The sequence below is a fragment of the Indicator indicator genome, chromosome 38, assembly GCF_027791375.1.
Source record: "Indicator indicator isolate 239-I01 chromosome 38, UM_Iind_1.1, whole genome shotgun sequence".
Taxonomy (NCBI): domain Eukaryota; kingdom Metazoa; phylum Chordata; class Aves; order Piciformes; family Indicatoridae; genus Indicator; species Indicator indicator.
In genome coordinates this window covers 2,972,460-2,988,256 of record NC_072047.1, presented here as the reverse complement: position 1 = coordinate 2,988,256, position 15,797 = coordinate 2,972,460, and the positions used below count along the sequence as shown (strand labels likewise).

The window sequence follows — 15,797 nt, the reverse complement described above, 5'->3', positions numbered from 1 at the left end:
TGAAGACAAAAACAAAAAGAAGCTTTTTGGATTACAGTTTATTTGTTTGGTTTTTTTCCCCCTCTCTCCTCCTTTGTAGCTGCAGCATTTGATCTCTAATCTGTCTTGACAGGAAGAGAAATCCCTGGTAGACTGCAGAAGCTTATTAGCATTTTGTCAAATGGCACCAACTCACCCCAGCTACCTGCAACAGCAACCAAAGACATTCATTGGAGGTGCTGAAAGAGCCTTCCCCTGCCTGCCTGCCCTGGGAGGAGGAGAGATTAGTCACCTGTAATGAAATCAGAGCAACATGAATGAGCCTCAGCTTCCCTGCTCCTGAAAGCAAAGATGAATTCCAGTAGAGAATTCCTGAATCCCAGCATGCTGGGGGGTGGGAAGGGAGCTCTGGAGCTCATCCAGTCCAACCCTCTCTGCTCCAGCAGGGCACCCACAGCAGCTTGCCCAGCACCACAATGCCCAGGGGGGGTTGGAAGCTCTCCACACAAGGACACTCCACAACCTCTCTGGGCAGCCTGCTCCAGCCCTCCAGCACCCTCACACCAAACAACTTTCTCCTCCTCTTCAGCTGCAACCTCCTGGGTGCCACTTTGTGCCCCTTGTGCTGTCCCTGGGAACCAGTGAGCAGAGTCTGGCCCCAGCCTCTTGCCCCCCACAGCTCCTTTAGCTCTTGCTGAGCATTGCTCAGCTCCCCTCTGGGGCTGCTCTTCTGCAGGCTCTCAGCCCCAGGGCTCTCAGCCTTTGCTCCTCCCAGAGCTGCTCCAGGCCCCTCAGCAGCTTCCCAGCCTGCCCTGGACTCTCTCCAGCACTTCCCTGTCCCTCTGCAACTGGGGAGCCCACAACTGGATGCAGGACTGGACCCAGGACTCCAGATGTGGCCACACCAGGGCAGGGCAGAGGGGCAGCAGGACCTCCCTTGCCCTGCTGCCCACACTCTTCTCCATGCCCCCCAGGACACCCTTGAGGCCTTCTTGGCCCCCAGGGCACATTGCTGGCTCCTGGGCACCTTCTTGTCCCCCAGCACTCTCAGCTCCTTCTCCTTGGAGCTGCTTCCCAGCAGGTCCTCCCTCCCTGTCCTGCTGCAGGAGGTTGTTGCTCCCCAGGGCCATGCTGTGTGCACACATCTGTAGCAGCCACACCTCTCAAATGAGGCTAAAGAGTCAAATCCTCACTTTCCTCTTTTTTTTTTTTTTTTTTTTTTTCCCCACCCAGTATCTTCAGTTTCCTCTTTAGGTTCCTGGAAAGCAGAAAGGAATCAGGGCCAGCAGTGCTGCTGGTGCAAAGCAGTGTTGGTGATCACAGCTCAGAGGATGTCAGGGGGTGGAAGGGACCTCTGGAGAGCTTCCAGTCCAAGCCCCCTGCCAGAGCAGGAGCAGAGAATCCAGCACAGGGCACACAGGAACACATCCAGACAGGGCTGCAAAGGCTCCAGGCAAGGAGACTCCACAACCTCTCTGGGCAGCCTGCTCCAGGCCTCTGGGAGCCTCCCAGTGCAGAAGTTCCTCCTCCTGCTGAGCTGCAACCTCCTGTGCTGCAGTTTCCATCCTTGGCCTAGCCCAGGGTGCAAGTGAGCAGAGCCTGGCCCCTGCCTCCTGCCTCCCAGCCCTCAGGGGAGGTGCATGGCTGGGCTGGAGATGTCCAAGGGTTGTCCACATCTCATCCTCTCCTCTCCTTCTCTCCTGCAGTTCTCTTGCTGTGGTGGTGATGAGTACCGGGACTGGGAGGTGAATCAGTACCACTCCTGCAACGGCAGTGGACCCCTGGCCTGTGGGGTGCCCTACACCTGCTGTGTCAGGAAGGTAAGGAGGCAGCTGAGGCTTTCTTTTGCCCCATCTGGGTTTCAGCAAAACAGCCTCCACCACCTCCCCTGAGCATTGTCCAAACCTCCTGGAGCAGCTCTGTGAGGAGCAAAGGCTGAGAGCCCTGGGGCTGAGAGCCTGCAGAAGAGCAGCCCCAGAGGGGAGCTGAGCAATGCTCAGCAAGAGCTAAAGGAGCTGTGGGGGGCAAGAGGCTGAAAGCAGAGACAAAATTGGGTGAATAAAGAATAAAGCTAAAAATGCCAACAACGTGCTGCCAGCACTGCTGGACTCAGCACTGCTGTTGGGCAAGAAGCAGCTCCTGGTAGCAAAGGGAGGGTTGAGGGTAGCTGCTTGCCTTCTGCTGCATGGAATTGGTTGAGGCAGGCTGAAGTTGTGCTGGGTGTCAGCTTTTATCCTTAGGGTTTAAATATTTCCCCTTTGGCTTCCTCAGGGCTGACCCTGTTCAATGATTCTCTCTTCTCAGGTCCCTGGAGGAGTCATTAACACCTTGTGTGGGTACAGGACCATCAATAAAGAGGTAAGGAGGACTTCCTCCTTCATACAGATGAGATTTCATTCTCCTTCCCCAGCCCCCTCAAATGAACCAATTCCCTGCACACTTTCCCCCCCCTCCTCAGGATGGCTGTGACTGCAGCTGGGCTTGGATTCATTCTTCTCCATAAAGAATCCTCAAATCCCAGCGTGGTGAGGTGGGAAGGGAGCTCTGGAGCTCAGCCAGTCCAAGCCCCCTGCTCCAGCAGGGCACCCACAGCAGCTTGCCCAGCACCACAATGCCCAGGGGGGGTTGGAAGCTCTCCACACAAGGACACTCCACAACCTCTCTGGGCAGCCTGCTCCAGCCCTGCACCAAACAACTTTCTCCTCCTGCTCAGATGGAACCTCTTGGGTGCCAATTTGTGCCCCTTGCCTCTTGTGCTGTCCCTGGGCATCACTGAGCAGAGTCTGGCCCCAGCCTCTTGCCCCCCACAGCTCCTTTAGCTCTTGCTGAGCATTGCTCAGCTCCCCTCTGGGGCTGCTCTTCTGCAGGCTCTCAGCCCCAGGGCTCTCAGCCTTTGCTCCTCCCAGAGCTGCTCCAGGCCCCTCAGCAGCTTCCCAGCCTGCCCTGGACTCTCTCTGGCACTTCCCTGTCCCTCTGCAACTGGGGAGCACAGAACTGGATGCAGGACTCCAGCTGTGGCCTCACCAGGGCAGAGCAGAGGGGCAGCAGAACCTTCCTCACCCTACTGCCCACACTCTTCTCCATGCTCCCTGGACACCATTGGCTTCCTGGCAGTTTTCCTTGCTTTTCCCTGGTATCCCAGGCTGCTGCTCAGCCTCACAGAGCACAGCCAGGCTCATGACACATTTGGGTAGTCCCTTACAGGCTTTGGTGTTGCCTTTCTATATCTGCCTAAGGAAATGCTGGTCCTGAGTTGAGTTTTGAGGCTTGGTGGCAGGAGAGAAGCTGACTTGGAGGCCTTTAGGGATGGCCTGAGGGCTGTCTGGCAGCAGGAAGCTGCAGCATCTCCATGCAGATGGTCCCTAGCTGCCAGGGACAGGCTTCTGGCAAGAAAACCCAGGGTGCAGTCGAAGAAATCCAAACGCTCCTGGGGCCTGCAAGGAACAACAGCTCCAAACTCAACATCTTAGTGAGTCATAGACTCACAGAAAGGGTTGGGTTGGAAGGGACCTCAAAGCTCATCCAGTTCCAACCCCTGCCATGGGCAGGGACACCTCCCACCAGCCCAGCTTGCTCAAGGCCTCATCCAGCCTGGCTTTCAACACTGTAGCATTGCCAAGGGTCCTGCAGCCAGGCATGGAGAGGGAAGCCTGGAGGTGCCTGGAGGATGCACTGAAGGAGCTGAGGAGCTGCCTTGGTGTGGCTGCTTTGGTTTTCCAGAGGGAGCATCTGCTGCTGAAGGAAGATGCCACAACCCTCTGGAGACAGAGTGGGCTTCAGGGTTGTTTTTTTGTTGCTGTTGCCAGTTGAGCATCCTGTGCCTTTTGGATGCATTTCCACAGCTCCAATGGAGTGAAGCTCCCTGAGCAGAACTGGGGAACTGGCTGCAGCTTTGGTGAAGTTGGGTTCCCAGTGATGGAGATTCAGCAGCCTGACTCATGGATAATCATAGAGTCCTGGAAAGGGTTGGGGTGGAAGGGACCTGAAAGCTCATCCAGTTCCATCCCCTGCCATGGGCAGGGACACCTCCCACCAGCCCAGGCTGCTCAAGGCCTCATCCAGCCTGGCCTTGAGCACCTCCAGGGAAGGGACATCCACAGCCTTCCTGGACAACCTGTGCCAGCCTCTCCCCAGCCTCACTGTGAAGAATTTCCCCCTCATCTCCAGCCTCAATCTGCCCTCCTCAAGCTTCCTGCTGACTTTGGTTCTCCTCTCCGCTCTTCTTGCAGCGCTTGGAGCTCCTCGACGTCATCCACGTGCGAGGCTGCATCCACGCTGTCGGCCTCTGGCTGAAGGACAACTTCGAGGCCACTTTGGGCATTGTTTGCTCCCTGCTGCTTCCACAGGTGGGTGGTGGAACCCATGGGGTTCCATGGGGTGGTGGAACTCTTGGGAGGGTGGAACCCATGGGGTGGTGGAACTCATGGACTTTCATGGGGTGGTGGAACTCTTGGGGTTCCATGGGGTGGTGGAAATATTGGGAGAGTGGAACCCATGGGGTTGTGGATTCCATGGGGTTCCATGGAGTGGTGGAACTCATGGAGTTCTATGAGGTGGTGGAACCCATGGGGTTCCATAAGGTGGTGGAACTCTTGGGGTTCCATGAGGTGGTGGAACTCATGGGGTTCCATTGGATGGTGGAACTCATGGAGTTCCATGGAGTGGTGGAACTCATGGGGTTCCATGGAGTGGTGGAACTCATGGGGTTCCATGAGGTGGTGGAACTCATGGGGTTTCACTGGATGGTGGAACTCATGGAGTTCCATGGGGTGGTGGAACTCCTGGGGTGGTGGAGCTCACTCTTGGGATGGTGGAACTCTTGGGGTGATGGAGCTCACTCTTGGGGTGGTGGATCTCTTGGCTTCTTCCCCTGATCTTCTGGAGGAAAATCATTCATATCTAGTGGGGCTGTTTCCTCCACTCCATCTCCACTCCATCTGAGCTTTGTCTTGGGATTTCTAGAGCATCCTTTGCAAAACTGAGAGCTGCTGACTGTGGTGCTGGTGGTCTCCTAAGCCCTCCTCAGGTCTAAAGGTGGCTCAGGCAGCAGTCTGGCTTAGCACAGCAAAGCCTTTGAGGGTTGTGAGCAGAAATGTGAACCAAAAATCAACCAGAACTGTAAGTTCAGCAGCATTTGCCACACCTCAGAAATCCATTTCCCAGCCAAGCAACCTTCCAGACAGGTCCTAGGGATGGGGCAGCTCTCACCTCTCTGGGCAGCCTGGGCCAGGCTCTCAGCACCCTCACTGTCAAACATTTCTCCCTTCTCTCCAGTCTCAGTCTCCCTCTTTGACTCCAAACCATCACCTCTTGTCCTATCACTGGAGGCCCTGCTCAAAACTCTCTCCCTACTTTCTTCTTGGCCCCTTTAAGCCCTGCAAGGCCACCAGAAGGTTTCCCTGGAGCCTTCTCCTCTCCAGGCTGACCAACCCCAACTCTCTCAGCCTGGCCTCACAGCAGAGCCCTTCCAGCCCTGCCAGCATTCCTGTGGCCTCCTCTGGCCCCTCTCCACCAGGTCCCTGACTGTGCTGAGGACTCCAGAGCTGCCCCAGCACTGCAGGGAGGTCTCAGCAGAGCACAGCAGAGGGGCAGAATCCCCTCCCTGCCCCTGCTGCCCACACTGCTGGGGATCAGCCCAGGCCAGGCTGGGGCTGGGCTGGCAGTGCTCAGTGCCAGCTCCTGTCCAGCTCTGCACCTCCAGCACCCCCAAGTCCTTCTCCTCAGGGCTGCCCTGCAGCCATTCCCCACCCAGCCTGGATCTGTGCCTGGCAGTGCCCTGAGCCAGCTGCAGGACCTTGCTCTTGGCCTGGTTGAACTTCATGAGCTCCACACTGTTCCAACTTCTCCATCCTGCCCAGGTCCCTCTGGATGGATGCTGTCCTCAGGTGTGTCAGCAGCACCTGGGGATGCTCTGCAGAGATGTGGTTGTGCCTCACTGCAAGGGAGAGCAGTGGTTGGGCAAAGCAGAGGCTTTGGGGGAACACGTGGCAGGTTGAGTGAATTTTTCAGAGGATGGAATCTCCTCTAGGTCTCCTCACCTTGTCCAAGTGGAGAAGCAAGAGGGATGTTGTGCTTTAAGCTTTCCCAGAGCCCAAAAGCCCAAATGGAACAGATTTAGGTTGCTTCCCCTCTCCCTTTTTTAACCTGGTAGGGAAAAGCAAATTAAGCAGGAGGAGAAAAGAGAGGAAAAATGACAAAAGAAACAGCCTGGACTCGATTGGGAAGCAAAAAGGTTGAGTTTAACAAAATCTAAAAGGAAAAGGAAGGCTACAAAGGGTAAAGAAAAACCTCTACAAGCCCAGGCACAGCTGGCAAAGGATTTCCTGGCTGCAGCTGTGGATTCTCTTTAGGTGCAGTCCTTGGGGGTCTGGAGCAGCATGGATCAGGCCCCACCACATGGTCCCAGCAGCAGCAGGAGGAGCAAGAGGTCTGTCAGGAAGAAGAGGGCAGGAGAAGAGAGGGAGAGCCAGGAAATGGCTCCCCTGAAACAGGCTTTGTGGACAGGAAAGTGAGAGTGGAGTAGACTTTGACCCAGGGCCCCCTCCCCCTGGGGGTAGGGACCAAGTCTCTCTGCCCACCTGGGTCAGGTTGCTTTGTCCACCTGGGGGGGAGGAGGGGAGGGGTAGGTTCTTTTCAGCCTTCCTTCCCTCCTGGGCTGGCTGTAACCTGGCACAAGGAGGGAGAAGTTTGTGCCCAGGGCTGGCTGTGATGCTCAACCTTCCTGAAGTGCTTCCTCCACAAGCATGCAAATGAGCGAGGAGCTGCTGCTGCACCCCTGCTGGGAGATGCAAGTGGCCCAGAAGTGGGGTGAGAAGAGGCAATCCTGGGGGGTCACTGCTTCCATCTGCCTGGCAGGGGGTTGAGAGCCCATTCCAGGAGCCTCCTGTTGCCTTCCCCATTAAGATGCCAACGTGAGGCTCTTCAAGTGGGGAGGCAAAGCAGTGGTGCCAGGCAGGGCTGCTGCTGAATAGCAAGTGGCTCTTGGAGGACACCTGGGGAGCTTTCTGGCACTGCTGCTCACTGCTCCTCAGCTACATCAAGCTCCTTCTTCCCATCTGCTCCTCATTTCCAGGTTTTAAAGCTAAATCAGATTTGCTGCTGTCAAGTTTGTGAAGGGAATGAAGTTACAACATGGCCATCTGTGTTGTCAGGAGCTGTCAGCTCCAGGAGCAGCCTCAGCCCCACCCCCAGCAGCTGCCAGCAGAAAGCTGGAGTGAGAATCTTGTCCTCAAATTGCTGATCCAAAGGAGGGGGGAAAGGGTTGGTTGGCATTGGTGATGTGGGGAGGTGACAACGCCTTGAGCTTGGAGGAAAGGGGATGTGATGATATGTCCCAGCTTTGGACATCTCAGAATGGCTTAGGTTGGAAGGAACTTCAGAGGTCAGCCAGTTCCAACCCCCTGGTGTTCGCAGGGACACCTCCCACCAGCCCAGGCTGCTCAAGGCCTCATCCAGCCTGGCCTTGAACACAGGCAGGAGGCAGCCACAGCCTCCCTGGGCAGCCTGTGCCAGTCCTTCCCCACCCTCATACTGAAGATCTTCTTCCTAATCACAGAACCACAGAATCAATAAGGCTGGAAAAGACCTCAAGGATCATCAAAGTCCAACCTCTCACCCAAGACCTCATGACCACTAAACCATCTCACCAAGTGCCACCACCAACCCCCTCTTGAACACCTCCAGGGATGGTGAGATCCAGTCTCAACCTCCTAAGACCCACTCTTACCTTCCTAAGGTCCAGTCCTGTCCCATACATGATCTGTGCCTCTCCAGGGAGCTGCAGACCACATTGATGGAAAGCTGGGAGGGTGCTGGCTTGGGGTCATGATCCATGTCCTGTGATCCAGCACCTCAGTGTCTAGGGGCAGTGGTTTGAATCTGGAGCAGGGCAGGTTTAGGTTGGACATCAGGAGGGAGTTCTGCACCATGAGGGTGGTGAGACACTGGAACAGGCTGCCCAGGTTGAGATTGAGGCTCCATCCCTGGAGACATCCAAGATCAGCCTTGATGTGGCCCTGGACATCCTGATCCAGTTGGAAATGTCCCTGCTCAGTGCAGGGGGGGTGGACAAGAAACCCTTTGAGGGTCCCTTCCAACCCAGTGCAATCTGTGGCCCTGGGAATGTTCTCCTTGGAGTGAGGACCCCAAAACTGAACCCAGGATTCGAGGTGCAGCCTCAGCAGTGCCCAGCCCAGGGGCACAATCCCTGCCCTGCTCCTGCTGCCCACAGCACTGCTGCTCCAGGCCAGGCTGCTGAGTTTCTGCCATGGAGCCCTGCTTAGAAAAAGGTCCAAAATTCCAACTCTCCTTGGGTAGTGAAATGATTGAAGGGATGAGGAGGAAGGGAAAAATCCCAGGATTTAAGCTGTGGCCTCCCCAGTGCCCAGCCCAGGGGCACAATCCCTGCCCTGCTCCTGCTGCCCACACCATTGCTGCCCCAGGCCAGGCTGCTGGTGCCCTTCTTGCCCACCTGGGCACCCCCTGGTACATCTCCAGCTGCTGGCACCCAGCACCCCCAAGGCCTTTCCCAGCAGGCACTTTCCAGCCTGGAGCCTTCCTGGGGTGGTTGTGCCCCAAGGGCAGGAGCTGAGGGAAGAGCAGGGCAAGGTGAAGGTGTAGCCACTGCAAGAAGATGGAAATGAGTGCATCAAAGCAGCTATTCATCCTTTGTCCTCCATCCTAGAGCAGCAGAAAGAGGCCAATGGCCAATTAAAGAAGGAAAAGTTCTCTGAGAGGTCAGAGCCAAGAGTCAGCAACTATGGAGTCTGGGGGGAGTTGGTGCTGACTCCATCTGGCTTTGCTCTTTCATCAACCCCCAAAGCTCTGTGCTGGGAGCAGCTGCAGACTAATCAAGGATCTGTGTGGAGGTTGATGCTGCCTGCTGGGAGGAGGAGGATCAATGCTGGCAGCCCTCAGAATGCAGGCATTTGGGAGGCTGATTCCTTGGTGTGCTCCCCAGGGGTCAGGCCTCAGGCCAGTCTTGGGCAAAAATCTTCATCAATGACCTGGATGAGGGACAGAGAGGACCCTCAGGCAGTTTGCTGATGGGACCAAACTGGGAGGAGTGGCTGACACCCCCCAGGCTGTGCTGGCAGCCAGGGAGCCCTGGGCAGGTGCAGAGCTGGGGGAGAGCAACCTCATGGAGTGCAACCAGGGCAAGGGCAGGGTCCTGCCCCTGGGGAGCAACAACCTCCTGCAGCAGGACAGGGAGGGAGGACCTGCTGGGAAGCAGCTCCAAGGAGAAGGAGCTGAGAGTGCTGGGGGACAAGAAGGTGCCCAGGAGCCAGCAATGTGCCCTGGGGGCCAAGAAGACCTCAGTGGTGTCCTGAGGGGCATGGAGAAGAGTGTGGGCAGCAGGGCAAGGGAGGTTCTGCTGCCCCTCTGCTCTGCCCTGGTGAGATCACATCTGCAGCCCTGCATCCAGTTCTGGTCTCCCCAGTTCCAGAGGGACAGGGAAGTGCTGGAGAGAGTCCAGGGCAGGCTGGGAAGCTGCTGAGGGGCCTGGAGCAGCTCTGGGAGGAGCAAAGGCTGAGAGCCCTGGGGCTGAGAGCCTGCAGAAGAGCAGCCCCAGAGGGGAGCTGAGCAATGCTCAGCAAGAGCTAAAGGAGCTGTGGGGGGCAAGAGGCTGGGGCCAGACTCTGCTCACTGGTGCCCAGGGACAGCACAAGGGGCAAGGGGCACAAAGTGGCACCCAGGAGGTTCCATGTGAAGAGGAGGAGAAAATTGTTTGTTGTGAGGGTGCTGGAGGGCTGGAGCAGGCTGCCCAGAGAGGTTGTGGAGTGTCCTTGTGTGGAGAGCTTTCAACCCCCCTGGGCATTGTGGTGCTGGGCAAGCTGCTGTGGGTGCCCTGCTGGAGCAGGGGGCTTGGACTGGCTGAGCTCCAGAGCTCCCTTCCCCCCGTGCTGAGGTTCTGGGATTCTCTCATCTCTCAGTGACATCAGTCTTGAATGTTTCCTTCTGCAGAGGACTTTGCATTGCCCAAGCTCCTTCTTTTTTTTTTTTTCTTTGCAGATTAATTTGTTTCTTGTTTGCTTTTCAATATCTGAGCTGCTCCAGGGGCTCTGGGAATGTTCTCAAGTGGCTGAGGCGTGCTCAGTGTAGGAGGGAAAAAGAGAATTAAAGGAGATTCTTTCATCTGCAGTCCATGACCTCTCCATGAGCCTGCTCTATAGATATCAGTTTATGGAAGGCAAAAGCCCATGGAAGACAAAAGCTTCCCATTTACTTGATGAGCTCTGGAAGAGCTTGGAATGATTCAGCTCTCCTCTTCAGCAGGATCCAAGCCTTAACAGCCACCCAAGTGGGTGGCTCCAGAGCCAGGAGCAGCCTGGAGATGTTTGGATGGAAAATCACACAGAGTGCAGCAGGTTGGAAGGGACCCTCCAAGGGCATCTTGTCCAACCCCCTGCACTCAGCAGGGACATTTCCAACTGGATCAGGCTGCCCAGAGACACAGCCAGGCTGATCTTGAATGTCTCCAGGGATGGAGCCTCAACCACCTCTCTGGGCAGCCTGTCCCAGTGTCTCCCCAGCCTCACTGTGCACAACTCCTTCCTGATGTCCAATCTAACTCTGCCCTGCTCCAGTTTCAAACCATTGCCCCTGGGCCTATCCCCACAGCCCCTTCTGAGCAGTCCCTCCCCAGCCTGACTGCAGGTCCCCTGCAGATGTTGAAATGCAGCTCTGAGGTCTCCCTGGAGTCTTCTCCTCTCCAGGCTGAACAGCCTCAATCCTCCCAGCCTGTCCCCACAGCAGAGGTTCTCCAGCCCTCTGCTCATCTTTGTGGCCTCCTCTGGACCCTCTCCATCAGCTCCAGGTCCTTCTTGTGTTGGGGGTCCACAGCTGGCCCCAGCCCTGCAGGTGAGGTCTCCCCAGAGCAGAGCAGAGGGGCAGGATCCTCTCTCTCCAGCTCTGGCCACACTGCTTTGGATGCAGCCCAGGCTGCCCTTGGCCTCTGTGCTGCCAGTGCCCACTGCTGGCTCCTGGCCAGCTTCTCCCCCACCAAAAGAATGTTCTTGAGAAGGTTTTGCTTTCAGAACCCCCTCCTTGGGCTGAGGGATTCTTCTCTCCATGGCCAGAGATGATTGTGTTGCGATCATGATCCATCAGGATGTGTTTCTTCAGGCTGTCAGCCTTGCAAGGGCTCTTCAGCCTCATTCTGTTGCTTTTCTCTCTCCTTGATTTTTTTGTCCTTATCACAAAAGACCTAAACCTGAGCCTCACAGGTTTGATTGCCCAGGAAGGGAGCTCTGCAATGACCCAAACCACAACTTTCCCACCCCAAACTGTGCCACTGCTGCCATGCAGGTGCCCACATGAATATGCAAAGCCCAGGAGGAGAACATCTGTGCTTTCTGCAGGCCTTGTTCTGGTTGCATTATGCTGTGAAAAAAAAAATGAGTAGTTGAGTGGGAGAAGGCTTGGTTAACATCTTTGTGCCATGGACAGAGGCATTGAGTGCACCCTCAGCAGGTTTGCTGATGGCACCAAGCTGTGTGGTGCAGCAGACAGCTGGAGGGAAGGGATCCATCCAGAGGGACCTGGACAGGCTGCAGGGAAGGGATCCATCCAGAGGGACCTGGACAGGCTGGAGGGAAGGGATCCATCCAGAGGGACCTGGGCAGGCTGGAGGGAAGGGATCCATCCAGAGGGACCTGGACAGGCTGCAGAGCTGGGCCCAAGCCAACCTCATGAGGTTCAACAAGACCAAGTGCAAGGTCCTGCAGCTGGGTGGAGGCAATCCCAAGCACAAATCCAGGCTGGGCAGGGACTGGCTGGAGAGCAGGCCTGAGGAGAGGGACTTGGGGGTGCTGGGGGAGGAGAAGCTCAGCAGGAGCCAGCAGTGAGCACTTGCAGCCCAGAGAGCCAAGCAGAGCCTGGGCTGCAGCAGGAGAAGTGTGGCCAGCAGGGCCAGGGAGGGGATTCTGTCCCTCTGCTCCACTCTGCTCAGACCACACCTGGAGCTCTGTGTCCAGTTCTGGAGCCTCTGTTACAAGAGGGATCTGGAGGGGCTGGAAGGTGTCCAGAGAAGGGCCACCAGGATGAGCAGAGGGCTGGAGCTGCTCTGCTCTGGAGACAGCCTGAGAGAGTTGGGGTTGTGCAGGCTGGAGAGGAGAAGGCTCTGAGGAGACCTTCTTGTGGCCTTCCAGGATCTGGAGGGGACTACAAGAAAGCTGGGGAAGGACTTTTGAGGGTGTCAAGGAGTGATAGGACTGGGGGGGGGGTGGAAAAAAACAGAAAAAGGTAGATTCAGATTGGATGTGAGGAAGAAATTGTTCCCCATGAGGGTGGTGAGAGACTGGCAGAGGTTGCCCAGGGAGGTGGTGGAAGCCTCATCCCTGGAGGTTTTTGCAGCCAGGCTGGAGGTGGCTGTGAGCAACCTGCTGTGGTGTGAGGTGTCCCTGCCCATGGCAGGGGGGTTGGGACTGGATGAGCCTTGAGCTCCCTTCCAACCCTGACTGCTTCTATTCTATGATTCTATTCTGTTCCAGCCTCTTCCTTCTTTGCTTCCAAAAATGTTCTTCCCTCCAAGCCTGCAGATCAGCCAACAACCACCTCCCAGTGAGGAGAGCACTGCAGTGAGGTTGTGGAACCTGAGAGTCACAGATTCAGAGGTTGGAAAGGACCTTTCAGATCATCAGGTCCAGCCATAATCTGATCAGGCCTGGTGCTGAGCCATGGTAAATGGCTCCTGCTGGCACTAAACCAAGTCTGGGAGTCATAGAATCACAGAATGGGAGGGGGTTGGGAGGGAGCTCTGGAGCTCAGCCAGTCCAACCCCCCTGCTCCAGCAGGGCACCCACAGCAGCTTGCCCAGCAGCACAATGCCCAGGGGGGGTTGGAAGCTCTCCACACAAGGACACTCCACAACCTCTCTGGGCAGCCTGCTCCAGCCCTCCAGCACCCTCACAACAAACAACTTTCTCCTCCTCTTCAGCTGCAACCTCCTGGGTGCCAATTTGTGCCCCTTGCCCCTTGTGCTGTCCCTGGGCACCAGTGAGCAGAGTCTGGGCCCAGCCTCTTGCCCCCCACAGCTCCTTTAGCTCTTGCTGAGCATTGCTCAGCTCCCCTCTAGGGCTGCTCTTTCTTGCTCCCCTCTGGGGCTCTCATCCTTAACTCCATATCAGCCACTTTGAGACCCATTCCTAACATCCAACTTTAATCGCAAGGAACAAGTGACAGGACAAGAAGAAATGGCCTCAGGCTGCCCCAAGGCAGGTTCAGGTTGGCCATGAGGAACAATTTCTTCCCCTTGAAGGTTTGTCCAGGCCTGGCCCAGGCTGCCCAGGGCAGTGGTGGAGTCTCCATCCCTGGAGGGGTTTCAAAGCCTTGGAGCTGTGGTGCTGAGGGCCAGGGGTTGGTGCTGCCCTGGCACTGCTGGGTTAAGAGCTGAACTTGATGACCTCCAAAGTCTCCTCCAAGCAAAACCATTCCATGACTCCATGATCCAATGACTCTCTGTTGTCCCTTGCTGATGTCTCTGTGTGCCTCACTGATTCCCTTGAGAGCTGCAATTCCCTGGACTGGTTTTGTGCTCAGAGCTGGGCTCACTCTGTAGGATCAGCTCCTTCACCACCTCATCCCCACACACAACCCTGAAGGGCAAAGATCTGGGAAGCAGCAGGTCAGAGCCCTCCCAAGACAGCAGCAGCAGCAACTTCTGGTCCTCCTCTGAGCAGGAGGAGAAGGCAATTTGCTACCATTCAGCCCAGCTCAGGCAGTGACTGGCAGCAGCTCATTGGTGACTGGGGGCAGGGGAAGAGGAATCTGGGGGAGAGAAGCAGCATTTGAGATTTTCCAGCCTGAGATTTGGAGAGGTTTGCTGCCAGCAGCTTCCTTCCTCCAGAGCCCAGGACAATAAAAGTTGAAGGTCTCTTTACTCCTGGCAGCCACAGTGCCCTGGGTGCTGGGGAAATTGGATGCATCTGTAACAGCTGACAGCCTCTGCTGCTCTCATCAAGAGACTGAGGCTGGGAGGAGCAGAGCAGCACTGCAGAGGCGCTCCAGAACTCAGAGCAGGGAGGAGGCTGTGGGATGCAGGCTGCTGATGGGACCAAACTGGGAGGAGTGGCTGACACCCCCCAGGCTGTGCTGGCATCCAGGGAGCCCTGGGCAGGTGCAGAGCTGGGGAAGAGCAACCTCATGGAGTGCAACCAGGGCAAGGGCAGGGTCCTGCCCCTGGGGAGCAACAACCTCCTGCAGCAGGACATCTGAGGGGGCACCTGCTGGGAAGCAGCTCCAAGGAGAAGGAGCTGAGAGTGCTGGGGGACAAGAAGGTGCTCAGGAGCCAGCAATGTGCCCTGGGGGCCATGAAGACCTCAGTGGTGTCCTGAGGGGCATGGAGAAGAGTGTGGGCAGCAGGGCAAGGGAGGTTCTGCTGCCCCTCTGCTCTGCCCTGGTGAGATCACATCTGCAGCCCTGCATCCAGTTGTGGGCTCCCCAGTTGCAGAGCCTGGGAAGTGCTGGAGAGAGTCCAGGGCAGGCTGGGAAGCTGCTGAGGGGCCTGGAGCAGCTCTGGGAGGAGCAAAGGCTGAGAGCCCTGGCGCTGAGAGCCTGCAGAAGAGCAGCCCCAGAGGGGAGCTGAGCAATGCTCAGCAAGAGCTAAAGGAGCTGTGGGGGGCAAGAGGCTGGGGCCAGACTCTGCTCACTGATGCCCAGGGACAGCACAAGGGGCAAGGGGCACAAATTGGCACCCAGGAGGTTGCAGCTGAAGAGGAGGAGAAAGTTGTTTGTTGTGAGGGTGCTGGAGGGCTGGAGCAGGCTGCCCAGAGAGGTTGTGGAGTGTCCTTGTGTGGAGAGCTTCCAACCCCCCCTGGGCATTGTGGTGCTGGGCAAGCTGCTGTGGGTGCCCTGCTGGAGCAGAGGGGTTGGACTGGCTGAGCTCCAGAGCTCCCTTCCCACCTCTGTACCACGCTGGGGTTCTCTGATTTTATGGTTCTACGACTCTGTGATGCAGGACCTGAGGTCCTTCTCTTCCATTCAATCCATCCTGGGTTTTATGCACAGGATGTCTGGAGGAGAGGAGCAGGGAGGAGGGGCAGGGGAGATGGGGTTGGGCAGAACTGGATTCAGTTGCATTTAATTCATTGTAAACACAAATCCTGCCTGGATTACTGCTGGGTTAAGGGAGGGTGGAGACGGAAAAAATGTCACTTTTGCCTTAATATTTGTAATTTCAAAGGGTTTTCCTTGCTTGGCCCTTTCATGGTGTCAGCAGTGGGGTTGGAATCTGCCTGGGGGTGACAATGTTCAGAGGAGGAAATAATGCTGCAGCCTGACACCCATGGAAGGAGTGCTTGAGAAGTTCTGAAATCCTCAGCAGCTGCTGAATATGGATTAGCACAATCCCATTAGCCACATCTGCATGGCACTGATTGCTCTGGGCTCTCCTACAGCTCCTGGAGAGGTGGAGCCAGCTCCAAGGGTTGTCAGACAAGGGCTGGCCTCCTACAGCCCTGCCATGGAGCTGGGGAAGGGGCTGGGGAAGGGGCTGGAGAACGGGGCTGAGGAGCAGGGGTGGGGAAGGGGCTGGGGAGCAGAGCTGGGGAAGGGGCTGGGGAGCAGGGGTGGGGAAGGGGCTGAGGAGCAGGGGTGGGGAAGGGGCTGAGGAGCAGAGCTGGGGAAGGGGCTGGGGAGCAGGGGTGGGGAAGGGGCTGGGGAGCAGAGCTGGGGAAGGGGCTGGGGAGCAGAGCTGGGGAAGGGGCTGGGGAGCAGGGGTGGGGAAGGGGCTGGGGAGCAGAGCTGGGGAAGGGGCTGGGGAGCAGGGGTGGGGAAGGGGCTGGGGAGCAGAGCTGGGGAAGGGGCTGGGGAGCAGAGCT

General features: G+C 56.9%; 1 protein-coding gene across 1 annotated transcript in view; it reads left to right on the top strand.

Annotated features, from left to right (window-relative positions):
• Nucleotides 1-15,797, top strand: part of LOC128978698 (tetraspanin-15-like) — a 59,011-nt gene that overhangs the window by 39,173 nt on the left and 4,041 nt on the right. Inside the window, exons 5-7 of the mRNA XM_054396655.1 lie at nt 1,686-1,799; nt 2,284-2,337; nt 4,209-4,325. Of these exons, the coding sequence (XP_054252630.1) occupies nt 1,686-1,799; nt 2,284-2,337; nt 4,209-4,325 (285 nt within the window). The remainder of the gene's footprint in view (nt 1-1,685; nt 1,800-2,283; nt 2,338-4,208; nt 4,326-15,797) is intronic.